The sequence below is a fragment of the Labrus bergylta genome, chromosome 20 (assembly GCF_963930695.1).
Source record: "Labrus bergylta chromosome 20, fLabBer1.1, whole genome shotgun sequence".
In the NCBI taxonomy this organism is placed as follows: Eukaryota; Metazoa; Chordata; class Actinopteri; order Labriformes; family Labridae; genus Labrus; species Labrus bergylta.
Genome location: NC_089214.1, coordinates 4,900,393 through 4,927,642, shown reverse-complemented (window position 1 = coordinate 4,927,642; position 27,250 = coordinate 4,900,393). Strand labels below are relative to the sequence as shown.

The following is a 27,250-nucleotide window of genomic DNA, read 5'->3' as shown; positions in this document are numbered from 1 at the left end:
TTACGACGATGAAGTTTTTTAGTTTAATTTAGACTTCAGATGTGGAGTCTAACTTAAGAGGAAAGGAAGTGACAGGAGGCTGCAGAAAGCGACAAATGCTGTTTGCTCGTCGCTGATGAGAGACGGAATTTGTGTGTGTGTGTGAGTGTGTGTGTGTGTGTGTGAGAGCGTGTGCAACATAGTTTTCATGCAATTTAGCAGCTGGCTTATGAGGTCTTTTCTTTCCCTCTTCCTCCTTCTCTTCCCATCCTGTTTTTCCCCAATCTTTGTTAGCGGGGTTATGATAGATGAGTGTATTATAAAGCAGAGATGTGAGGCGGGGGAAATCAATGCTCATTCCTCAGAGGTGTGAGTGTGTGTGTGTGTGTGTGTTAGGAGTGAGTGTGTTTGCCAGTTGGCTGTTTGTTAAGAGGTTAGAAGCTGGATACATTCATTGTTTTGGGAGCCAAGGGGGCTGCAGCTGCACCGCTCTGTCTTGATCTGCTTTTCCTTTGACTCAGCAATCCCGGCCAGGCCAGACAAACACACGCATACAAAATATACACACATGAACAACGCACACATCCACCCACTTATACGCTCACACACACACTCACAGATCTAAAGAGACCGTCCCACTCACAACATAGACATTATACAACCCAACAGAGAGTAATGTTGTACCTGGGTGGCTGCCTGATTGCCCATCCATTACTTCTTTTGTACAAGCCTCTCAACTCTTGTTTCACACTTTGTTTAAGGTCTTAGTGAATTCCCACACATTTCCACATCCAGTTCAACTGCGGCAAACTGTCTTCACAGTGCTGACCTCATAGGGAGAGCCAGAAAGGAAGCTGTCATAGGGTATACACTTTGCACAATTCACATTTTTCTGAACACTCTTTGTTCTAGTATCAACTGTTGAACAAAAGGTCACTCGTTGTCGACTGGATTTGATGGTGCAAATATGTTCTTTAGGGGTTTCTGTTCTATAAGCAACTCATTTAAGCCCCTAGAGTTTTTAAGAACTGTAGGTCTAGTCAACTTAAAGTCTTGTTCTTTTTTTCATATACCCAAAGCAAAAAAATCACAAACTTGACCTTAAGGGGTTTAATAATATTTACAGTATGCAACAATCTCCATCCTTAGATCATTGACACAGGAAAACAAATGTATAAAAGAAATAATATAAAAACTTGAAGGGAGCAACAGATAGCCAGCCTGCTTGCAAAGAAAATACAAATAAATAATCCACTATCATGCATTAACATTTATTTAAAGCCGTGAGTTAAACTTCTTATTCTTGAAAAAAAAACCTTCAGGGTTATGGTTGCAGATTAAATAAAAGTCAAACTTTCGCAGCAGGGAACCAGATCCGAAAATGCTAATGAGTCATTCAGTCAAGGACGAACACGTTTCTTCGTTGCATTCGTTGGTGTTCATTCAGGTCTAAATTAATTAAAGCAAGACTCTTGAAGCTTGTTCTATCTTTTGTAATCCATCACAGTGTTCTTACATTGTTGTTAGAGGGTAATGCAGTAATGCAGACGGTCTAATAACAACGCACTGACAATGTGAACTTGTTGAAATCTATTTTAGAAAACATAGTTTAGATGTTTCTCATTTCTTTAGTCATATTACAGATGACGTGATACTTCCATGTTTAACTATGAAAAAAAGGAAATCAGAGTTAATATTAACACAGATAAACAGGCAAACTGAATTAACGATATTAAAGCTTCTGATATAAGTATACTAAAATAAATGTAAAAGTAAGCAACTAATGATAACTGTCTTAAAAATATATAACACAAAAATCTAAATGTCAGTCATTTAAAGCAAATATGTTAAAAATAAAAATGTATATTGATAAATTAATAAAAAATTGAATTTGCAAGTACACTTGTATAGTTTAAGCTTCATTACTTTAAGAGGTTATAAAGCTGTCTGGCCATGATACAGGTCCAGGTCAACCAACTTTATCAGGCGTTTTAGCACTGTACATTAGGGGAACAGAAACTGTCTATCTTTGAGAAGTTTCACTCGTTCTTTACCCCATTTAAAGGTGAAAGTGCCTCAAAGTCAAATGTTTGGCTCATAAATCCAACAAAATGTTTTCTTCCTTATGTGGAAAAGAAAAAGAAAAGAAAACAAGACCCAAAAAAAAGCCTCTTCCAGCCCTGAGGTGTTTTTCAAAACAAACCATATTTTATGCTTTTCCCTCATTGCACCACGGTTTTATAAAGCAGCACTCGGCTGAAATCTGCAAAACTGCAAACAAGCTGAATGTCTGAAAAAAACAAAAAACATTACACAGCAGATGTTGCATTATCTGAGATGAACAGGAATGACTAAATCTGTGTCTAGTGTTTTCCGATGCAGACTAAAAGCATCTATCCTCCTCATAGGCTGACTTTGAAGAGGGAAAAACGTATGGCAAGGAAAGCTGATTAGTGCAACTGGAGTGCAGCCCAAAACCTATAATTTCAAGCAGGGATGTGTCTGGTTATCGATCAGGGGATGGACATTTTGAATTGAGTCTAAGCCGGGAAAAGTCATGAAGAGAGATGGTGTCAGTGGAATGAGATTCTCTTCCTGTGTCTGGTGGCTATAATCTATTTCCCCCCTTACGTGTATTCTCTTATTTGCCATAAAAACACATGATAACAATCAGAAATCTAAATTCTCAACACCTTTAAACAATAGTTCAGTCATGACGTGACAGAATGTAACTTAGCTGATGCTGCTTAAGGGCATGAATGTTTCAAAATCTATATGATCTAATATGATTTTGATTTGTGGGGCCACCATTTGATTTTAAATCTATTTTCATTAAATCGTTTCATCTGTTGCAAAGGGGGGATTTCATCAGGATCTCCTCCAGTCTGCTGTGCACTAAGAAGCGGAAAATTACTATTTGACACCAATGAGCTCAAGAAAATATGTTCAATATAACAGAGCTTTTATATGTGTAATGTTTCATCAGCTGTTAAACCTAAAACAAATATTAGAATGTATTCATGCTTAATTTGTAAAATACTTTAATGAGAATTAAATTTGTGGGCTTAGGCCAGTTTACCAAGTATTTCTCAGAATCTTGCCAGGGAAAAAAAGGCCAACATGATAATTCTTAAGACTTCATAGTTGACAACGCTGGAGGTACACAGGTGTTTTGAAATGAATAAGATAATGGATCGAGTTATCTTTTGCCAGTTCAGGATTGGCTGGTGGAAAGTGATGCTATGTGTGTTGATCAAAACATGTTGGCCATCTTTTCACTTATTTGAATTCCGGTTGGTGGCATCATATGATATGAGCTCTGCTTTTGAATTAACCCTGAAGTTCTTCCCATGCATTTGCAAAAAAAAATTATCTTGTGGGGCTTTTTCTTTATTTGAGAGGACAGTGGATGGAGTAGGAAACTGGAGAGAGAGAGTGGGATTACATGTGGAAAAGAAGCCACAAGTCTAGCTAATGTTAGAAGCGTGACTGACAAGCCAAGACGGACACTGCCTCTGCTGAATCAGTGCACTAAGGAAGGTGGAAAGGGTGCACGAAATAAAATGCCATCAGCCTCAAACTGGCTGCTAGTGAAAATGTACTTGTAAAAATAGAAAGTATGTTTTAAAAAATAGATTTTTTGGGGCATTTTGAATCAATTCAGAATAGTAGAAATTAACAATTGCATTTTTTCCCCATTCCCATAATGTTGCTCCATACCTGCTGAATCTTCAGATGAGCTTGTTGATGAATTCAACTTACATCTGAAAAAAGTCTCAGGCTTCACCACCTGCCATGAATATGTTTTCTGCAGGTTGAAAGTCTACTTCCGGATTGTAGAAATGTTTCCTGTTGATATTATTTCAACTGTTTCCGAAGCGAAAAAAAAAAGTGTTTTCATTGTTTGGTTCTCAAACAAGCTCTTGCAGTTCTTTTCATATTTTTTTATTTTATTTATTGAAACAGATTACATTTTGTTTCAATTGTTACAAATTGTTTAAGATTTACGGATTTTTTCTTTAAGTAGATATGAGTTAATAGTCAACTAAGAGAATGCCCATTACTAGCTACTGAGAAGTTTGATAGGAAAAACTCTCCTCAACAGTACCATGCCCCTAAGAAGAAAAACTGTTTATTTATTCTATTGGGGCCGTGATCTCAATTTGTAACAAATATGAGTGTATTCAATGTGAGTCACCCTTAAAATACATCTGTGTTTGCTGCAGGTCTGGATGACTGCTTGCAGCAATATGTGTGTGTCTTTGAGCGAGGAGGTGTGTGCGGGGAGAGGCTGCTGAGGATTAGCCACGCTGAACTGGAGGAGCTGGGAGTCTCTCGCATAGGACACCAGGAGCTGATTCTGGAGGCTGTAGACCTGCTCTGTGCTCTGGTGAGTTTGTGCATTTGTTTTGTAGTTTCAGTGCGCTGCTGGACTCCCATTAGCCATCTTCACAGCTGCAGCTGTTAATGTATTTGTGTTCTGCTTGAATGCACAATGTAATGGAATGCAGAAAGTAAACTCTTAGCGTACTGTACTAAGTCTTTCATCTCCAAATAGCTGCGATCACAAACTTAGAAAAAGTTTGTAATTATAGTCTTAAACTCCTCATAAACTACGAGGACCGCACTTAGACTGTTTAGAGCGATCGTCCTCAGTTGGTGACATAGGCCTGTATGTGTGTGTGTGTGTGTGTGTGTGTGTGTGTGTGTGTGTGTGTGTGTGTGTGTGTGTGTGTGTGTGTGTGTGTGTGTGTGTGCGCGTGTGTGTGTGTGTGTGTGTGTGCGTGTGTGTTTGCGTTTGTGTAGAACTCGGGTCTCGAGACCGAGAGCGTCAGGACTCTGGCCCACAAACTCGGCGCCTCAGCCAAAAACCTGCAGAACTTCATTTCTGGGCGCCGTCGCAGCAGCCAATCGGAGAGCAGGACCTCACGACGGCTTCCCAATGACCTGCTGACCTCTGTGGTCGACCTCATCACTGCAGCGAAGAGCCTGCTGGCCTGGCTGGACAGGTAATGGGTTCACAGTTTTTTCCTGGGTGAGCTTTAGTTAACGAGACCCGGCTCACAAATAAAATGGGGTAAATAACAACAACAACAACACACACACACACACACACACACACACACACACACACACACACACACACACACACACACACTATTATTTGGGAAATACAATACTGTAATTAAGAGCTATGATGAGAAGTCCTTTAATCACTGAGTAAATTCAAATAAATTATTACAGTGTGGGTACAATAAACCCATTCAAGGTTTATTTTAAGCTGTGCCTGGATATGTTGTGTCTCAGACCAGGCTGGCAGCGCCACTTTTAACCCTGCATTTAAAGAAAATGGTCTATTATTCAGTAAATATACCTTGTGGAGTGCTAGTTTGATTAAATGACCCCTCAATTAAAGCCAATGAGTGACCAGTGGAGGTGGGAAGCATTACTTGCGGGGTGTTGGTCTCTACTTCACAACTTTCACTTTAGGCCGGGAGCTCAACTACTGTACTGTATCGAGTGGGAGTGCAAACTCCACAAAGGGAACACATATGGTACTAAAAAAGCCACACAGCGACACAGAAAAAAACAAAAAACAAAAACAGACTGCGACAGACTTCCAGATTTTGCAGTACCTTGAGTTAAAATCTGCAATTTGTTGAAGTCATGCATAAAGCCTGGCCATCACTAAAAGAGTCAAAAGATGATTCGCTGTGTACGTTGTGCTGCTTTTTTTCATTCACATGACAATCAACTGTGTGTGCTCTGCTGTCTTTGATGTTCCCTCCCCCAACAGGAGATCAGATCTTAAATAGTAAACGTTAGATGTCATACTTTCGATTTGAAACCGTTCAAACGTTCTTCCAAGTAGATTGGATCATTTTGAAGACCGGGCCAAGTCCGCCTGATTATCTTGCAGTGTGTACCCCACTTAAGTTTCTGTTGTACATTTACAGTATGTATGCAGTTTTCAGCTAAATCTTAAATCTGCAGATTCTAAACTCTCCTTCTCCTGGAGCTGCCGCTTGTTGACATCTTCTCAGAAATATGTTATCTTAAAGGGATAATGTCAGACCTTTTTCTCACCTTGATTCTCTGTCTCTCGCCATCTCTCGTCTCTGTCACTTCATTTATTCATGACTTGACGATCTCCTGCACACGACGACGCACACATCACACTCGGTACTAAAGGTCTTTGGCATTCGCTTCTTGAAATGTCGGGCAACCCACATCTGTCCTCGGGCCATCGAGACACACTGAAGCATATAGAGCCACGTCCACACGGGCACACTCAGACTCATAGAAAACACACCCACACACTATGTGCACAACACACACTCGCAGACAGACACCCACACCCGCGTGCACTGACACACACTTATGCAAGCACACACATGCGATCGCCCACGCACAATGATGCAACTGTAAATGGCAAAGCGACGTTGAAGATGGGAAAGACTCAGCGGAGCCTCGTGCTCTCAATTCTCCATTTCTGAGACGTATCTGTTCAGACATTGTTGAACACTCCTTTTATTTTTACATCCTTTATATTCTAAATGTGAATTTCCTAGCTGTGTGACGCCTCAGCGCTATATTTAACAGGCGTATCATCCATTTGGAGATTTTATTTCAATGAAATCTCATCTTCTGGAAATTGATTTTTACCGCCCGGGAATAACAAATGAGGAGTAAAACTAGATGAATTTTTTATTGAAATAAGAGCTGCGAGGTGGATGATATGGTAATTTCATCAACGCACCCTAACGATGTGGAAGAGATTTTCAAGCATGCAAGGATACAGTCTGTCTTGTCTTGATTACTCCTTCCTAAAAGGTCTACAACAGCAGCACATTTGCATAAATAGTGTTGAATCTGAACTTTCATCTCTCCCTGATTGCCAGTTATTACACCTCTCAGGGAGGGAGGAAGAGTACAGCATCAGTTCAGCGCCCAGGCAGCAAATGTACATCGCTTTGTAGTTTCTCTCTAAATGCCTTGAGAAGACATTTTTGCAACCTTTCATCAGTACAATAAGAACTCACATCATTCCTTTCCTCGCTCTGATACCCTGATGTGTCCTCATATACATACTCTTCTCTTTATCTGTGCTGTCATGCACCATCAAACACAGACATCAAATCGACACACTGTGCAGAAGACAAACCCTTCTTTCTAAAATCTGTTATGGAGACAATGAGAAACTGTCATTCATCATTCTGGATATTTGACGGGTTTTTTTTCTCTTTCTTTGAAATCTTCATCTCTTCTTTACATGCACACTTGAAATCACCTCCTCTGAAGTAATAACATACCCCCTAGGGGAGGGTCCACAGATTATGTGTGATGTATTTAGCTGATGGCTTGAAAAGAGTTTTACTATTTTTAATAAAGTAAATGAGCAGGCTTTAAATTATGAATGAAATGTAGAGAGAAAAGGACTGGCTAATACTTCCCAGTGGTGAGGATCAAGATTGGTTTTGTGCAATTTTTCATTAAAAATATTTTAGCAACAATACAGTAGTAACAGTTTTTTTAAAATACTTTATTGCAGGCTGTTTTACTTCATTACAAGTTGTCATATTTCATCACAAATTTTGTTCATTCTGGCAGATTTTTATATGTAATTTTTTAAACATACAAGAATACATACAACATCAAATAAAATAAAAATAGATAAAAATCCAAAGAAAAGGTACGAAGAGAGGAAAGATAATTAAATTAAGAAAAAATAATACTAATAATAATAAATTAATTATAATTAAAAAATTAAAATAAAACCGTAAAACCTTTAAATTATGAATGAAATATAGAGAGAAAAGGACTGGCTAATACTACCCAGTGGTGAAACATTTTAGCAACAATACAGTAGTAACAGTTTTAAACTGAGTAACAATTCAGACATGTGATATTGCGTTTTCTTCAAACCAAGTACTTTGATGTTGATACTTTAAAACATTTTAATACTATTACTGATCTGTAGTACAAACACTGCAACCTTTCTTAATTCAACATGATTGGAGGACTTTAACTTACAGTGGAATTACTTTTACATTTATGCCTTTTGAGCTTTTATTCAAAGTAAGGCTCATAATTCTTCTTCCAACAATGCTCACTGTCAAATGCCATCAGTGTGTTGGCCTTTGTTGATTTTATTCCCCGCAAGTCAAAGAGAAGTCAGGCAACTTATTAATCTAAATCATCCTTAGAATGACAAGATATTTGACATGTAAAGCCGAGCATGTTAAAGCTTGTTCAAGTTATCCATTGTCATATAAGATGCTGGAGATGTGTGGCAGTTTAACTTACGTTTTTGAGTTATTTTCTCAGGTGATCTTTTGTCCTGTATTGGTCATAGTCTAAACTGTAACACCTGACGACTTGACTTTTAATATCAAATACCAGATGATGAGGTGAAGGAAAGGAATCGACTCACTCTTTTTATTTGTTGGGACACCTTCAGGTTTAATATCGCTCCATGCAGTTACAATTTCATTGGCAAGGACAGAACTACAACAAAGTTATTTTAAAGGTGTAATCAAACGAGGAAATGTCGGAAGTTAAGGAAAGGGATGGACGTGGGAGAGAAAGTTGCAGTCTAGTTAAGTCTAGGAGGCGTATATTCTAGGTAGGGAAGTAGGAGGCTTATTGTGGAGGATCCGTCTTGGGAACTGAGCCACCTGAGCCAATCAGGAGCCCCAGACAGCAGCTGTGAAGGGACTGAATAATAGGTGGTGGAAGAGGGAAGAGGTGGGGAATGGATGTGAATCAGGATGAGCAGAGGGAGAGGTAAGGTAGAGAGGGAAATATATGAGAGGGGGTGGAAAGAGAAGATGGGTTAAAAAAAAAGGAACTTGGTCGATCAGATAAAAATAGACTATGAATAACCTTGGAATGATTCAGATCATTTTTAAGAGCTTTTGCAAATAGTGATATGCTTATAGTGTGGTAAACAGTCAGTCACACTGCATTCCCATTCCCCCCCAGGGGGGAGATGGGATAAGATGTGTCATACAGTAGGAAAAGAAGTCTAGAAACTCCAGAGTATTTATTAAACTAAACATAAGTTGGCAGGTTAAGAAGAAAAAGAACCATACTTTCTTTTACAAAAACAAACAATACTAGATAGTGGTTGTGTAGTTAAAGATCAGTGTCCTTTTGATTTAACTTTCAATGTTTCCCCTTGGTTTACAGCTTTGGGGGGGTGAGGGCAGACGGACGCCAACATGCGTGTTCATGCGTTACTTTTACTGACAGCTGTCCTGTTCTATCTGAAGGTATCCTTCAATGACTTCTTTCCCAGATTTCCGACTCTATCTAATATCATATCTCTACAATAAAGGCCCAAAAAGCCCAAAAATAAATCTTAAATAAATCTTCCCCCTAATATAATGGTAGGGGAAACACTGACTTTTAAATCATTTAAAGTTTGTATTTTTAGCCGTGCGTACTGGAAAACTGAAATAGGAGATTGAACTTTAACTTTTGTCTGTGGAAGTTTTTTTTCCCGTCAATTCTCCGTCTCAATTTTGCACGTACTGTGTTAGCGCTGAAATCGTGCTGGACAATCAGGTTGCACAGTGTGAGCTGTAGTCGTACGTCGTAAACGATTCAGACGTACAATATGAGCTGACACTTTTTTAACAATCGTACTGTGTTACATGCGAAATTTAGACGTGTATTAAAAACTTAAGAAGTGTTTTTCATTGATCTTTGAGGAAGGGAGCCTTACGGTTAGCAAACAGTCTGTGTAGCCTTAGGACCTGTTTATATATAGCACACAGCCTCAATACTGATGACCCAAATCACACACACACATACCACAGATAGTACAGCATACACCAGAGGCTGTGGCCGAATTTTAATCTGGGTCTTTGGGACAATGAAGCAAAGTTATGATGTGTGTATGTTGTTGTAATGACTTTGCTGTATATTAGTGCTGCATGTGAGTCAGAATGTATGCAGGATTTCTGATATGCTTTTTTTTTGTGTGTGTGTGTATGCAGTCATTAGCACCCCATTAGCTGCGGCGTGTTCCTTATCGTTAACACCTTGTTCACACCTGAATAGTCTATTATGTTACTATACGCCTGGGGCCTCATTTATAAACACTGTGTTCACACAAAACAGGCTTTAAAGACTTCTCTTCTCACAGAGAGACAAAGGTTTCATGAAAACAAACTTCACGGCAGAATGTGCACACTGCATAGGAAGGTCTGACAAGTGAAACAAACGTGTGGGAGACTTTGTAGAATGATAGATCCACAGTGGTAAACAACCTCCTCACAGTTTATTTCATTTTTTAAAAGGAACACTCGTCTTAACAGCTTTTTTTAAATTTTTTTATAGTGTTTGGTCCCAAACGCTGGATTTAAATTAATAGTCCTTACGAGGAGTGTAAATCGGCGCTCCCAGAACAGTGTGGCCTATTTACCTGATTCTCCAATGCAGCTTCATACAACTGTCCACTGGAGCTGTGGCCCCCTTTTCCTTTGTGAAAGAACACTACAAGTTGAATCTCCACTTTAAGGAGGCAGGACACCAAAGGCGTTTTTTCTCTACGGTCTCCAGAACAATTTGGTTTTGATTTCTTACTGGCGTCATTACAAAACATTGACTCATTTTGAGCTCATTCTTTACCTTACATGCCTCACTGGCCACTCAAGATTTAAAACCTCATAATGGGGTTGCTTACGAGGTTTATTCTCGTGTGCAGCTTTTCCATAATTATGGTGAAGGGGAAATGCCTGCAGGTGAGCATTATCAGTGTGTGTGTGTGTGTGTGTGTTTAGCTAGTGTGCACACTTTTCTCCATTCAATTGCAGCACCAATCACAGTTTAATGAATGAGGTTACAGAGGCTCATTCATTCCCATAAAGGCACATTTAGACAGCACACCAAGGCAACACCCGATCATGGTTCCTCTGGCAGCATCGCTCAAAGTCATGGTGTTTAATTAGACTCAAACCATCCCATCCCACATTAAAACCAGTGAACAGGACAGTCAGCTCCACATGCACTAACGTTGTCCTGCAGACACGACCTCCCTTGGCTTTTCAGACTGCTCAACACTCGCTCAGTCATTAAATAGACTTTGGAGAACTTTGTTCCCAACATAATCACTTCCACCACTTTAGCCCAACGTCACAGGTGAATATGTGTCGTTATCAGGAGCTTGTAAAGATGAACCTGTACCAAAGTATTTTGGAGAGGGACACACTCTTAATCAATGTAATTAGGAGATGGTAACATTTGCATCTTTTCATCATTTGATAGAATTGAGTTCTGTCAACTTTGTCCATTTTTTAGTTAGCTGTACAAAAATTCAATTTGTTACCTTACTAAGCGTAAACAACTTCTTATGTACACCAATGAATTAGTCTCAAAACTGCTGCATTTGTGTGTTTGTGTGTGTGTGTGTGTGTGTGTGTGTGTGTACGTGCAGACACAGTATCTGTCTCTCGAACAATGCTCGTGTCCATCTCCTCTCTACATTATCTAATGCTGCAGAAACATTTGAAGATATACCGCTGTGTTATCTGTTCCCTCCAGGTCTCCCTTTGCTGCAGTGGCAGACTACTCAGTAACCCGAAATAATGTCATTCAGCTCTGCCTGGAGCTCACCACCATTGTACAGCAGGTGTGTGGAATTGTTTGAGTGCCTGTGTGTGTGTGTGTGTGCTTGTATTCTGCCATGGCTGTCATATCCCCCTAAGAACAGTGTGTGTGTGTGTGTGTGTGTGTGTGTGTGTGTGGGGGCGTGATGCAGCAGCCTCAGACTCTCTACATCCTTGAGCAAGTCTCGAATTTTTTGCTATTTATGTCTTTACAGGCTGTCTATTGTATGACTGATGTGTGTGTAAATAAAGATAAGTGTGTCTGTTTGCGTGGGTGTGTTTTTATCTGTCAGGGTTTAGACTTTTGCAGGGTGTAGGGTTCAGTAGTGTGAAGCCCAGAATGTATACAAGGCTGATGTGTGTGTGTGTGTGTGTGTGTGTGTGTGTTAGAGCTTTTGCACGACAGGATGTTCTGCTCGCGCTACATTAAATTCTGCTTCTCCCGCAGGACTGTACGGTGTTTGAGACGGAGAACAAAATCCTTCATGTGGTGAGTCTTGATTCTTCGTCCAGCTGTCACTTATTTGCGCTGTGCTGTTGATTAGATCCCTGTGTTTTTTTGGGGTTTTTTTTCTTTTAAATGAAGATTTCACATCTCACACCTTCAGTACTCATACAACACTCCACAAACAATGAGACTCAAATCCCCTTCTGGATCTAACATTTTAATGAAGCTTAACTGTTCGTCTTGTAGTATTTTGGGACATTTCTGAGCAACATGTGTTTTGACTTTTCTTGCTAAGAGTTACAGGAGAAGTCTGTCTGTTAAATACACAATAAAGCTACCGGCCAAATATTTGCTTAGCTCAGCATGAACAATGAAGACAGGAGAAACAACTGGCTTGTATTTACTAAAAAAAAAGAAACACTCCAATAGCAGCGAATTAAAGTTACTTAACTGAGTCTTGTTAATAACTGAAGCTGTTCGGATAACCACGGATAAACTCCACTTATCTAGAATATAAAATACAAATTGAGTAAATCAAACGAATGTCCTGCTCATGTAGTGTATTGAATAAAACATTAAAAATACATTTCTATTTTAGTTATGTAAGAGGGGCTGGTAGTTGTGTTTTCTAACACAACTACTAACTAACACATGCAAGAAGCATGGCTCTTTATGCCATGCTTCTTGCTCTCTGTCTTTAGGTTATGCTAAGCTAGGCTAATAGCTTCTTGTCTGTAGCTCAACTCTTACTGCTGTTTTCACACAACTTTGTCAGAATATAGAGAAAAGGAGAATCTTCAAGTATTCTGACTTGGGAGTGTTAGCGTCACTGCTAACCTTAAAGTACGTAATCTAAACTGCCTTGTGCGGCCAATAACATGTTGAAATGTTTTCACTTACTTACATCTGCAATGTATCTTAATTCAAAGTTATTCAGTAATTGCAGCTTTTCTGTCAGTGATGTAGAGTTGAAAGTATAAAAATGTGAAATGGCACAAAATGGAATTACTCCATTTAAGAACCCAAAAACTAAAAAGTGCTCACATTTGTTCTACAGCTTGCTGCTGATTGTTTTTATTAATCCAAAGTTTGTCAAACCCTGACAGGGTTCCCTCTCGTACAGGAAAACATGAAAAACTGTCCTGAAAAAGCACGTGTTGTCCTGGAAAATGATTCCAACACTCTCCGACAGGGTTGGACATTTTTTTTTACAGCCACACGTTAATAAAAGGAGCTGCGATCATCGCTGAAAATGTCCTGGAAAATGATCTCTGGAAAAAAAGTGGGAACCCTGCCTGGTGTTTTGAATTGATCCGCTGCCACTAAGCATTTCAGTAATTGCTCTCAGGGAGCCATCTTTAATCATATTAGTTCTGCCCGAGCTTAACCTGCTACAATAAAGTCCGTCAAAATGATAAAAGAAGGTACATCTTACTTTATAATCGACAGAAACACCAATCGATCCAGAATCAGGTTAGGTGGAAGTATATCCAGAGGAAGATGTAACAAAACATTCAGAAGATTCTCACGCGTTTGATTAACTGTTGAAGCAGCAGAAATCTTTTTACGTCTCTTGAAGTTTCTTGAAAAAGTTTTGGGAGGCACTACATCATGCGATCCATAAAATGTGTGTCAGCTGTTTTTTATTCTAACTACTTTCATTCTGGGAAATGGTCCTTAAAAGTGACAGCATGTTGTGCACAGTCTCATCATCCCTGCTTTGAAAAATATTGCTCTTCATTTATATTCAGTCTTTCAATGCTTTTGGCAGCGCACATTAAAATCACCGCCATTATTTATTCACCGTGGATCAGATAAAACATTGGAACAAAACATACAAATAGCTTTATTGTACTTTAAGCAAAGGAATAAGATGTGTTCTCTTTGGAAAGTTTACATGAAGTGACTCTTTAAAGTACCACAGGAAGCAACACATAATAAAAACAATAAAGAAGGGGGAATCTCTTCTTTAATTTTCTCTGTAGAGCAAAAGAAAATGACTCTAATAAAGAAACTGTAACATCCTCTGTGAAGGAGGGTGATCAGACACACAGGGTTGTTTTCTTTGTGTATGATTACTCTTCTTCTCTTGTTTTTTCTTCTCCGCAGTGTAAGACTCTGTCGGAGGTGTGTGAGCACATCGTGTGTGTGTCATCAGACCCGCTGGTTTCTCAGTCAGCCCACCTGGAGCTGGTTCACCTCACCAACATCAAACCCTCTGAGGGCTTGGTAAGGACTCTGTGTGTGTGTGTGTGTGTGTGTGTGTGTGTGTGTGTGTGTGTGTGTGTGTGTGTGCAGGGTTTTATTCTAATGCATAACAGCAGGATTGTTAAGGAGATCGTTACCTCAAAGCCCGACATGTTAGTGTTTGTATTGTATATTATTTACTGTAAAACATGTTACGGTATCATCATAGCTTTATAAAGTAACACAGCAGTGGGCAACGGTAACATTGTCTTCGGCCAATAAGAGTAAGAGCATTGTTCTGTATGTTATTTCAATCTGCACAGATTGTTTCTCCTGCTTAAACCAAAGCCTGTTGATACGTTATTGGTTGATACAGCTTGGACTACAAATGCAGCTCGGACTACAAACGCTAACACATCCCACGCTGAAAATCTAACCCCAGAGTTCAGAATCTACATTTCTGTATAGAATCTGTAAATAGAGATTAATGCATCAAACACTTTATTGGATATCATCGTATCATTATGTGAAGTCATTCCACCTAATAGGAACTTTAATGTTTTGTACTTTACTTATTTATTTTCCATTACAGTTATTGCAACACAGTTCTTCTAACCTCGGGTATTTATTCTTATTCTGCAAAGTTAGAAACTCTGAGTGCTATGATGACAACTTGCAGGGTATGAAATACTCTATTCATTTGAATATAAAACATCACAGTGCATTGGATGACTTTTAGTCATGTTGGAAAAGTTTTCCAGAGAAACTCTTAATCCGGAGTCAGTCGTTGTCCTTGAAGCCTCTTTTCCTGTAGCACCATGAGAGAATAATCCAAACGCTACATTTGAGTTTCTTGTCAGTCAGACATTCAAAAATTAAACTTTCAGGGTTTGTTAAAAGTCAAATTTATTATTATTTATTTTAACAGTTAACATAGTTAACCTCTCTATTTGAGCTCCTGATGAATCTGTCACTGGGCTAATTAAAAACTGGAAGAGACAAAAACCGTCATCATAAATGTATTTCCTTCAGGGTAATAAAATCAGAAACTCTTGAATGTTAAACTGGATTTTAAAAAGCATCTTGTTTCTTACATAACCAGACTTTTTCCTTTCCTCTCGTCATAATTACTCGAGTCCTACTCAGGCTGCTGTTTCAAGCCGTGTTATTCACGTCCCTGTGACCTTTCCCCTTCAGTCTGAATGTTGCAGAGGTGCAACAGGGGGACGAAGTGATCCCACATCTGTACCGTGTTCAGAGGTAGAAAGAGAGGCGTTATAGAGGCGAGGCGAGCCCAGCGCTATGTGTGTGTGTGCGTGTGTGTGTGTGCGCGCATGTGACTGTGTTTTTATGTGGAGCTCCCCTTGAGCGCAATTTGAATTCACAGACTGGGACACCGATATATTACGCCTTCTCGGACTCAATATGAATGTACAACGACATGATGACAGCTGAGGTCAGTTACAGCTCTCTTATGACTTCTACTAGTTTACTGAAGGTGCTGCATAATAATGAACCATAGACGGTAAATATGAGACAACGTTTTAAGCAGCCATTTCCATCCTGGTTGTTTTGAAGTTACAAGTTGCCATTGCTTCATTTCTGAACTAGTTCACAGGTGTGGAAGCAACTTGTCAATCCAAGATAGCCTAAAGGATACCTTGCTCACACCGAATACTGAACCTCACAACATCAGTTTTGCACAGTTTTGAAGAGGGCTTGAAACTTTAATTATTTGGAACACAAGCCTATGAGGAAATGGTTTACGAAGGAACAAATCATGAGCGATATTATTGACTCTTTTATACAATCTGACTTCTTTTTACAACCAGTGCAGTGTCCCCCCTGCTGGCTGTAAGAAAGCACATTAATCCAAAGTTACAATGGTAACCAACATAAAGAAATCATGTTAAAAGAAACCGTACACAGAGAGCCAGTCGTTAAAGAAGGTTGAGGCCCTTCCTCGTTGGTTTCATCTTGAAGCTGAAATGCAAAAGTCCATTTCTTTCAGATATTTTATGCATTAAACTTAAATGTAGAGATTGTAAGAAGCTGCTCGCATCTTCAACCTTCTCCATCACTTTGCATTTCAGACATATGACACTGTCAGATTCAGATGGGTTTCAGAAGACGTTCACCAGATCTGGAAATATCAGGATGATGATAAGCTCCACTTCTAATAAATCTCTTGTTACACCTTTAATTCATTCAGTTTGAGTTGGGTTTTTTATGACTTGAAGCTGTTGAAGGTAAATGTAAGAAGATTTGATAAAGCAAATGGCAAGATTCAGATTTCAGGGATGTATGTAAGTCTGGATATTAAACAAAAGTAAATTTTTCCTCTTTTTTTTTCCTCTAGGGAATGTACATCAAGTCAACGTACGACGGCCTCCATGTGATCACCGGAACCACTGAAGGGGTGAGATGCTTACGAGTCCCTTTACACACAGTGCCATGGATCATTTTAATCAAATGGAGACTGTTGTATACATTTTACATCCTATTTAACTTTAAGTAGATGCTGTTTAAGATAGAATTATTATTATTTGAACGCGAGTTTTTCGCATCTACATGAAACCAAAACAAACTGCTGTTTGCCGACACCTCCGCTAATCTGAAGCCTCCGCTCTCCTCCAGCGTCACACCTCCAACCCCTCTCTCCTCGTGTTCACAAGACAGGGGTTATACATTTGAACGCATCATAATTAAACACCATTAAGCACAAGTAGCAAATTATCCTTGGCTTGAGCTGCAATCACCTGTGTACTGCATTGTTGTGTTAGCACGCTTTAGTTAGCCCCTAGCTTCACATTAAACATAAATTGACAGGGAACGACCGTGATCTAAAGACACTCACATGACATCCAAATAAGCAGTGAGTTTGTTATTTTTCTTTTCTCTAGTCCTTGACTAAAACATCTTTATGCACAAGGTCGTCCCGTCCATGTAAACATGATGTAAAACTTTATTTTAGGCCAGAATAAAAAAAAAAGCACAGATATATGAACTCTGTTGAAATATCTGAGACCTTAAAACCACCCAGTTATCTTTTTTTTATTAACATTTTCAGGAGCTTGTTATGAAAAATATGTCTGCGCTTCGTTATCACTAGTGCACTGTGATGTATGCGCCGATACTGAATTTAAAGTCTAAGATAAGATAATCCTTTATTTATCCCACAACGGGGAAATTTTACAGCAGCAAAGAGCAAAGATTGCAAACAAAAAGTGAACACAGCACAATTTAAATAAAAAAAGAAAAATTAAGAATGTACAAAAAAATAGATAGATACTAAAAAATAGATTTAAAAAAATAAATAAATAGATCCGCTGAGCTGCAGTTTTGACAAAAATGTAGTCCGTAATATTCTGTGTAACACAGACACAGACAGGAAGTCGGAAATGATTGAACTCTCCACCAAAATTGTTTTTTAGTGCAAATTGGGAAAAAACCCCAGTGGCAACAGAACATAAAAATATTTCTTTAGTCCCAAATTGTGTTCAGAAAAGGTTTAAACTGAATCTAGAAGGTAAAGGAAAACCTCTATTTGACATGGAGCAGAATAATCCATACAGATCTAGCAGAACGCTTTGGCTCTATAAACTACTTCCAACAAACACCAGTGAAGTGGATTTCTCACCCTGCCTGAGGCTTTAAAGGAATAAGACGAGCTCCTCTCTCAGCATATCTTTAAAACTCCAATGTTTGGATTCACAACAGCACATCAGATTCCATAGGGACGACCCTGTGAGGCTTCCCCCCCTCTGTTGCATTACAGCGTGCTGAAGTGCAGTTTGTTGGACAGCTGGCTCGCACGGAGCGCAGATCAATTCATACTCGTCTTGTTTTCTCTCTCTCTGTCTCTCTGCTGTGTCTCTGAAGTCTCCAGCTGACCGCTGTAAGAAGATCCACGCAGGAGATGAAGTCATTCAAGTCAATCACCAGACTGTGGTCAGTGTCTTCTAGTGTATTCATGTGTGTGTGTGTGTGTGTGTGTGTGTCCTTGAGTTTGTGTTCATGTTTATTTTTAGATTCGGTGTTCATGTGTGTTCATAATTCCTCTTTGAGTCATAAAGAGTAAATTAAACATCACAGCTGGATCAGTTAAATGTAATATTTAATGATCCTGTTTTTATCCTGTATGTCACCATTAATAACTTCAAGGAAGAATCTAAGACATTTCACTTGTAAAAATAGCAGAATTCCAGTATATCCTATCTCTGTAAATATCTCTGTGAGTCATGACTGTCTACAATGAGTGAGTCCCGTTGTCTGGGATGTATCTACATCGTGTTTACATGGACAGGACGGCCGGCCAGCTCCTCCCCTCGCGTTTAAAAGCTGTTTAAGTGAGGGACTAGAGAAAAGAAGAATAACATCCTGAACTCACCGCTTATTTAAAGCGAGCAAACTAAAGAGAGCTGCCATTAGCCTGCTAACACGTCAACGCAGCTCGAGACAAGAACAATTTTGCCTGGCGCTTATCGTTTAATTGTGGTGCGTTTCAATTTGATAACTCCTTTGTGCAAACGTGAGTGAAGAGGGGTTGGAGGTGTGTCGCTGTAGGAGAGCGGAGGATTCAGAATAGAGGAGGCGTGGCCAAACAGCAGTTTGTTTTGGTTTCATGCTGGTGCTCAACGGCGACATCTACTGGATCAAAAAGTCAGTCATTCTTCCTTTAATAATTTGTCATACAACTAAAATAGTGACGGTTAGTTTGTTTTCTCAAATGAACATAATATTTTACTACATTACTGCTTATTATTAGTGCAAGTCTTACAGCTCCTGCCTCCCTGATGTGGATTATTTCTTGGAAACGTTTGCCTCCGTGGGCGAGATCCTTTTTCATGACCTTTTAATGAAAGAATAACAACTTGTACTTTTCTTAAATGATCATTAGAATACAATCATGTTTCTAGAGTGATTGCAGATGTAAAGGACCGTGTTAGCAGCTTTTCTCCATATGTTTTTAACAAAGAATACATTCAAAGGTCTTAGCATTTCAGTCAGCTCTACTGAGCACTCTTTCAGCTCAGTGTCTTTGTATTTACGTCAAACGTTTTATACTTTTAAGCCACAGTATGAAGCCATTTTAGGCCAAAACAAAAAGAAGCTGAACATTTAAGACTTTGCATTTTTGAATCAGCATGATAGCTTCTGAACATTGTGGAGATTTTAACCTCTATGGTGCCAGACATCTTTCTCAGGGGATGGTGGAGACCAAAACAGAGCTTACAGAGAGTTAACATTGAACTTAAAAATATTAAAAATATCCTCTAAAAAAGTGAAGGTGATATTTGTCTAAAGCTTGTTTTGCTGCATCAAAGTGGCGAAAGACACTACAAAGTCCTTGTACTATAAGACTCTGGAGTTAAAGCTCCATCGATCCGTCTTGAATGTTGTTGGAAAGCCGACCCCGGTGTTTACACCAGAGCTGCAGATCGTGCCCTCACTTCTACAAGGTGCTAATGCAGGCAGCAGGCGTTCAATTAGAGAAATCAGATCCTCCAACCTTGTCTGCACCTCCTCGTGCATCATGATCAGATCTCAGGTCAATCTGGTAAATGCAATTAAGATAATGAATTGTGTTTGCCTTAATTATAAAGTTTGTCCCTTGAAGTCACAGGCAAGAGGACTTCAAGAACAGAACTTTATTTAGTTTTTGTGCTGGTTGGTTTGGTGGAAACAGAGGCTCTAAACACAGAAAGATTTATGATAAGATGCATTTGTTTTCAAATTGAGGGCAGGTTACATCACATGAAAGCTTCTATAGATAGACTCACCACCTCCACACCCACTTGCCTTGCACAGAAGGCTCAACAAGCGAGAGCCAATCACGACTTGGACCGTATTCAAACTGCACGCAGAATATAAAGGCTGTGATTGTGCGGCTCATTTCATCCAAACATGAAAGCATCATCTTTGACCCCGTGTCCTCTCCCGTCTACAGGTGGGCTGGCAGTTACGTAACCTGGTCGGCTCGCTGCGGGCCGATAAAGGCGTCGTGTCCCTGACCCTGAAGAAGCGTCCACAGAGCACGCTCAGCTCCGCCCCTGCGCTGCTGAAGAACATGCGCTGGAAACCCCTCGCACTGCAGGTGGGACAGGCTCTACCTTTTTTTTTATTATTTTTTTTTTTAATAGACTTTATTAAAGCACTGCACTGGCCCACATAATTCCCCACGGAGTTCCCCGCTCTCCCTTTACGGCTGCAGCCAAAGCGTGTAATTAGGTCAGGGTACTGTGGCTCAGCGGGGCTTCTTTTTTTTTTTGTTTGCCAGCTGAAACACAGCGGATTGAATTGGACAGGGGAAATTGATGGCACCCTTCACCCACACTCCCAGTACTACAACAATTATGAAATGTATCGCACTAATTAGGCCTGATTATCTGCACAAACAGCAGGGAACACAGAGGGAACGTGTTCCTCTCTGCCCCTCCATCCCTGCTGTTGTTTCTCTTTTAAGAGAGTGTGTTATACACTGCACAGTGGATTTTAATACACTTTGAATTAAATCTGTTTCTTGGAATCTTCAAATTATTGATTTTACTGAAACATTTTTTTCACGCGCCCCAGGCAAAACAAAAAGGTCTTTATGTATTCATTTTAGAAAGGCTTGTGTCTGTTTTTGTAAATGACCTCTTCAAATGCTGACAGGTGTCAAATTAAAGGAAAAGAGAAATCCTTGAAGCCCACAGGAAGGGGGTCTGTTGTGCTTTCAGGGAGCATTTAGTTTCCATGCTTCAGGTCACTTGTCCCCTCAGAGGGAAGGGTTAGTACAAATCAATACAAAGTTATTTTGAACCATCACCTTTTATCCTGTGATAGAACATTTCCATCCTAATGAGGATCCCCCAGGATGATAATGTCCCTCCTTCTAAAGGGCCTGACGGGTTAGTGACTGGTTTGATAAGAATGAAAATGAAAATGATTTGAATTATATGCTGTGGCCTTTCAAGTCACCAGATTTCATCCCAGTTGAAAACCTTCAGGCGATTTTGGACTGAAATGTCAGGCAGCGTTCTCCGCCTTCATCGTCCAACTGAACGTTGGAATATCGTTCGGAACAATCACATTTATAAAAGCAGAAGAGTTCAGAGAACCTGTAGAATCAGGATGCATTGAAGCTGTTTGAGAGATTATTAGAGCTTTCACACTTGCAGAAAACTCCTGAAAAATGCAAAGAGTAGAATTTTTCACTCTGACTTCACCCGGGGTTTCTCCTGTCAGACCCCTAGTTTTGTTTTTGCAGCAAGTCCGAGTGGGCTAATGTGAGAACGCAGCAGGATATTATCCGGATAATTCACCTCGAACCAGTAGGAGGGGGGAGTGACGTATATATACTGTGACTGGAGTCAGTGCATTGACTTTCCACTAAACTTTTTGTCGTGTTTTCCTTTAATTTGTCCCCTGTCTTTATCTAAAACCAAAATTTACAGCCACTTTCTCTTTTAGCAAATATACAATCTGGTTGGATGTTTGGAGTAAAGAGAGCTTTGAATTCCTTGACAATAACCTGAAATAACCCTGAACAGTTCTTTGGTTGGATTGGAATGTCTCCTCAAACCACCTCCTCTTCTTAAATTTCACAATCATTTGATTCTTTTGAAGTGTGAAATGTTGAAATTTAAAGGCCAAGAAAAGTTCACCTGTCCTCACCGTATCCACTTTTCTTTCTTCAGCCAACCAGAAGCCCTGGCAGCAGCTCGGCCACACCCTCAGGCACACCCACCAAGAACTCCGCCCTGCAGGACCTCCACATCCCCCCTCCCCCTGCTGAGCCGTACACACCCAGGTACCTTTTCTTCCTTTGTGTATTTGAAAAGCTAAAAAAAAATCCAACGATAAAAAGTGACAAATAAAGATCTGCCTTTGCTGTTGCCATAGAGATGAGACAGGACCAATGTCCGCAGACGACGCCTCGCGTAACCACGGTGGCATCAGCATCGCCAAGCGCTCTGAGTCACCAAACTCCTTCCTGGATCAAGAGTCTCGGCGGCGAGAAGACGAGGAGCCCGTGTACTGCACCACGCCAACTTATGGTACGCTCTTATGATGAAAGAGCTCCCGACGTAGAGGAGGGAGGGAGTTCAATCTCGTTCTGATGGATTGAACCACTTCAAACACAATCACGAGTCCACCTGCCACCCTCAGTCAGGTGTGAAAAAGTCGAGAGAGAGATGAAGCTCTGAGAACAAACTTTGAGAGAGCCTAAAAAACAACACCTTTGTAATTCAGCTCATCTCTGTTGATCACTTTAGCCTCTTTCAGCTCAGAGTTTTGTTGTTAGTACCACACATTATTTGCTCTACTCTCATAATTAGTTGATATATCTGAATTAGCCACAGTAGAAAACAATCTCCAGCAACAAAGTTCTACATTTTCATTTTCTACTTATGACTCAGCACCAAGGCACCAAGAGCATCGGGGAGAATTCATCTTCTAAATGCTAATTAATCCTGTCAACCTGAGGAGGTAAATGGTACGTTTTCTTTTAAAGAGATGGCGCTCTGAAAATTAGAGTCCATGAATAAAAACTTTACGAGAACCTAAATGTCAAATATCAGAATATTAAAAAGCATGTTCAGTAAATGAAAAGATTCTTAACTGCAATTTAAGGGATGAAAACATGATGGTGTTGTGGTCACGGCCAACTAATGCTGCACCAAAGTTAGAAAAAAAAAAACCAACATTTAAGAATGCAGCTTTGAAATGCTGTGAAATCCAGATACTTGTAAAGCCAGCTGCATCTATTAGTCTTGAATTTTCAAGGAGGGTGTAGCTGTATTGTTGTACTCATGCTGCCATGTTGAACCATTTTAAAAACAATCATGAGGATTTCAGCTGCCAATCAGAGGGAGTAAATAAAACAGTTTTGGAGAGAGAGGGAGTGCTAAAAATGTAAGAAAATAAACAAAAAGGTTCAAAACATCCAAAATATGAAATATCAGAATAACAAAGGAGAATGTGACGTTTTATAAATGTGTGTGTGTGTGTGTGTGTGTGTGTGTGTGTGTGTGTGTTTGTAGGCAGGCTGAGGCCCATCTCCATGCCAGTAGAGTGTAGCTGGGTGGGCGACTACGAAGATCCAGCCAAGCTTAACAGAGAAAGCCGCAGAGGTGAGTGGCGGCGTGTGGAGCGCATATGTGTGTGTGGTGTGTGTGTGTGTGTGTGTGTGTGTGCGCGCACCTCCTGAAGAGCCTGTTAGATCCAGCTAAATGTTCCCGTCTCTCTGAATTACCCAGAGATCAGTGTGTGTGTGCAGATCAATTCACCTCCATCCCTTCCCCTAATTCTCTCTCTGATTAGCATCACAGAGAAATGAAATAAGAGGGGATGAGAAGAGAAGGGGGGGAGACAGTTGGGACAAAGGTGGAGAAAATGAAAGGCAGCGGCGATGAAGAGAGAGAGAGAGAGAATAAAAAGAGAGGAACAGAGGAGGAGGGAGAAAAGGAGGGATGAGAGGAGGCAGAAACAAGAAGAAAAAAAGACTATTCTCCCTGACCTCCACCTGAATCACTCACGCAGTTGCCATGGAGACGCTGACAGCAGCTCTTCTCAGTGTCTCATTTTCCTCCGGCCGCTGCCTAGCAACCGCGGGAGGACAGGGTGGAGAGAGGTAGTGAGAAGAGGTGAGTTTTTCCTCCCCGGTAGGAGAGCAAGTTGGTTGAAAAGGATGGAGGAGAGTTGCAGAGTGTGTGAACCTGAGAAATATTCAATAAACACTCCGTCATACCGATGTTTTAACAGACAGCGCTATATTTTTAAGACTACATTTTGGGCCATTATCGTCTTTATGTGACTGTAGTGAAGAGGCACACAGGGAGCAGGGATGAAAAAAGAAAGAGAGAGGTAAAGAACACTCGCTCGATTGAACTAAATGGGTGATGTTTTTCTTGGCATGCAACGTTACCACTCAGCTGCTCAGGCACTAATATTTGTCAGTAGTGTCCACCATAGATCTAACTTCCCACATTTTTTGCAAAAACTACAACATTTAACGCTCAAAATGTGAACATTTAGTGCTTTTATGTGCAGCAAAACCTCTAAATCCTCTGTTAATGTTCAATTCAAAACCTGTACAGACAAACAAATTACATTTAAATTCCATAGCAGCGCTGAAACAAAGCTCCACCATTACTCCACCTTTGTACGTTAGTATTGAACCTCATTATGGAGTCATATCCGTGTCCCAGTGTGTGATTTTGCACAGCTTTGAGATATTACAGAAGTGCACAAGGCATGACATGTAAACAAACAGCACAAGCATCACACACACGCACACACACACACAGCGCTGTTCCATCTTGCAGACTCCATTCAAGAGACGCCGTTTTGTTGCTGCTTCTTGATGCCAGCTTAGCAGCAGAACAACACTGTCTGACATTTACATTGATGCTGAGGCGAAACAGTAGCGTAACAGTCCCATCTCAAACGGTGTTTTTTGGCAGTGACTTATAGCTTTTAGTTAGCTAACAATTAACCCAAGTTTGCATTGATTTTAACAGTTAACAGTCAGTTTATCTAAAACCCCTCATGCAACATTAGGCCTACACCTCAAAATAATTAGCCTTTCTGCTAAAAGACTGTGGCGGTGTTTAATGTGCTCTGTAAGTGAAGAAAACAAAACAAGACATGGTAAACTAAGATACCATCTGGGACTTGATCAATAATAAAATATTTAAAACACAGGATAAACCCCTCAAGTTTCTGTAGATAGAATCAGAGGGATGAGTTGAATTGGCTCTGAAGCTCCAGCTAAATGTTTGTTCGTTGCATCAGAATGTGTATCGTTTGATTAATGTGCGCCGTTGTCATGTTACAATTACAGAATCGACGCTGATGCGATACGTGGGACTGTCCAGCATGGACGAGAGGCCGGGCTCTGACGACTACTCCTCCCACACAGCTCGTCCCGGCAAACGGTCCAATGACACGGCCAAACGAGCCAAGAGGCGGAGCCACCACAGCCAAAGCCCCTCCCACTACATGCTTCAGGCCAATCAGAGAGACTCTCCTCCAAGAGAACCCGCCTCCATTTATCATGTAAGTCACTTATTTTGTCTGAAGACTTTTGAATAGTCCTCTTTAATGCTGGTGAATAGAGGTGAATAGAGTAGAGAGAGAGAGTGGGTAATGACGTACGGTGGAGGAGTCACAGGCCAGACTCGAACCCAGGCCTTGGAGGACTATAGCCTCCGTAGATGGGGTGCAACCAAACCACTAGACTTTCTGCGCCCCCGTAAATAGTTTTAAACCTACTTTTTTAGTATTTTAACTTTTTGAATCATCTCAAAGGAGCAGATTTTAAATCTAGAATATGGTTCTCTTTGGCGACACCTGTGGCCATAAACGGTAATTACAGGTATATATTAGGTCTCACGCTAATCCAGGTTCAAACAATGTACTTGCTGGCGGTTTTTAACTGTTTCTGGTTTTGATGTGTAATCATCTGTAGGGTCTTCTTCGGTCTTATATTTTATTATTTGGCTCTGTTATCATTTACCCCCACAGAAACATGACAGCACTTCTGCCAACTCAAAACACAGACCCAGGTCTATGTCACTGTATATAGTCAAAGAAAGGAATGAATTAATCTGAAATGATTCTATATTAGAACCTTAGAGACTGGAAGCAGGCAGTCTGACTGTAAATCACAAGTAAGGTTTAAACAAATAAGATAAAGACCTCTGTGTTTATGTTCTTTGTAAGTTCTGCAATGCTTCTTTTTTTCTTACATTTGCTCAAAGCCGAAGGCATTATGCTAAGCTAAGCTAACAGCTGCATCCTGTTACTTCATATTTACAATAAAAGCCTAAGAATTTGATTTGATTTCTTTATTTCAAACATTTCAAAAACAAAAAACTAACAAAGATGTAATTAAAAATATGTAGAAAACAAATAAAATAAATACACAACAAAAGAAAGTAAATTCAACGTCCTTCATTCGCTCTTATTTGCCCGAAAAGTTATACATGTCAGACAATGACATTTTTAGTAGTGTTTGCCTCCTTATTGTAGCTGTCAGGGTTTCGGTTTCCAATCTGTCCTTTCTCTCTTCGGCTTTAACTGGATGAAAAAAAAATCTTAAAAAGAGTTCTTATCCAAAACATCACAGGCACTGAGCACATTTCATGATTGACAGGTGAAGTGCAGAGAAAAAAAAACGGTGCAACAGAACGATAAAAAAAAGGAGCACCAGCATTCTGAAAAGTGTAAAACACAGTTCAGTCCACCTTGAGTTGCAGGTGGTAGCTGCTAGATTACATGATGTGGTTGCATAATGTTGATCAAACAATCTTATGAAACATTCTTTCTGTCTTCTCCGTTGCCTCTTCACAGTAAAACAAGTGAAATGAGGCGACAGTCTTTGCCCCCTCTCCAGTGTTTTTAAAGAAAAAAGGGAAATGTTTGAGCTTTTACCCCCAGATGAAAATGTCTCTGTGGTGACGTGTGATCTGAGGGACTGCTGACTCGTTATTACCCTGCTGTCACTTCCATGACATCGGCCTGCGCCGCCTGTCCGTCTGAGCTCACGTCCAGACAGTTTGTTTGGCCGGCGGTGACCTTATACGTCCTGACAGCATCTCTTTGGAAAATGAAATGAGATTGCATGCGTGTGTGCGTGAGTGCGTGTTTACAGTGCGCGCTGGTTGCTGCGTCGGCAGATGGCGTGTCAGTGTGGGTGTGGGCGTGTCATCGCGGGGGATGTGAGCGGCCTGAGCTCCAGGCTGTGACACGTGTAATATCGTGACATCAGAGCTGGTGTGTCGCCCCGACTGACCCGTCCAGAGCGGTCGAGTCACAGCTGTGTCGGATAGAGTTGAATGTTTCAGATCAGAGGTTTTGCTCCAGGCAAAGATGCTACATGAGGCCAAAGAGACAAGTGTGTCAAAATACCTTCTTCTCTGTGTCGTAATGACGTCAAACACTCGACACATGTTTGTGTTGAGAGGAGCACAACTGACATGGGATACAGATGTTAAAGGATAAATATATGTATATATTTATGTCTCTGTAG

At 40.3% G+C, this 27,250-nt stretch overlaps 1 protein-coding gene across 6 annotated transcripts in view; it reads left to right on the top strand.

The window, feature by feature from the left end:
• cnksr2a (connector enhancer of kinase suppressor of Ras 2a) overlaps positions 1–27,250 on the top strand; it is a 70,060-nt gene that overhangs the window by 10,717 nt on the left and 32,093 nt on the right. For 4 of the 6 annotated variants that reach the window (XM_065949116.1, XM_065949115.1, XM_020657283.3 and 1 more), the window contains exons 2-13: positions 4,206–4,369; positions 4,786–4,988; positions 11,530–11,617; positions 12,043–12,084; positions 14,152–14,271; positions 16,589–16,648; positions 18,112–18,180; positions 20,180–20,326; positions 21,912–22,024; positions 22,117–22,271; positions 23,259–23,348; positions 25,061–25,275. In XM_065949116.1, the coding sequence (XP_065805188.1) occupies positions 4,206–4,369; positions 4,786–4,988; positions 11,530–11,617; positions 12,043–12,084; positions 14,152–14,271; positions 16,589–16,648; positions 18,112–18,180; positions 20,180–20,326; positions 21,912–22,024; positions 22,117–22,271; positions 23,259–23,348; positions 25,061–25,275 (1,466 nt within the window). The remainder of the gene's footprint in view (positions 1–4,205; positions 4,370–4,785; positions 4,989–11,529; positions 11,618–12,042; positions 12,085–14,151; positions 14,272–16,588; positions 16,649–18,111; positions 18,181–20,179; positions 20,327–21,911; positions 22,025–22,116; positions 22,272–23,258; positions 23,349–25,060; positions 25,276–27,250) is intronic. The other 2 variants (XM_065949114.1, XM_020657285.3) reach the window with 2 other exon arrangements.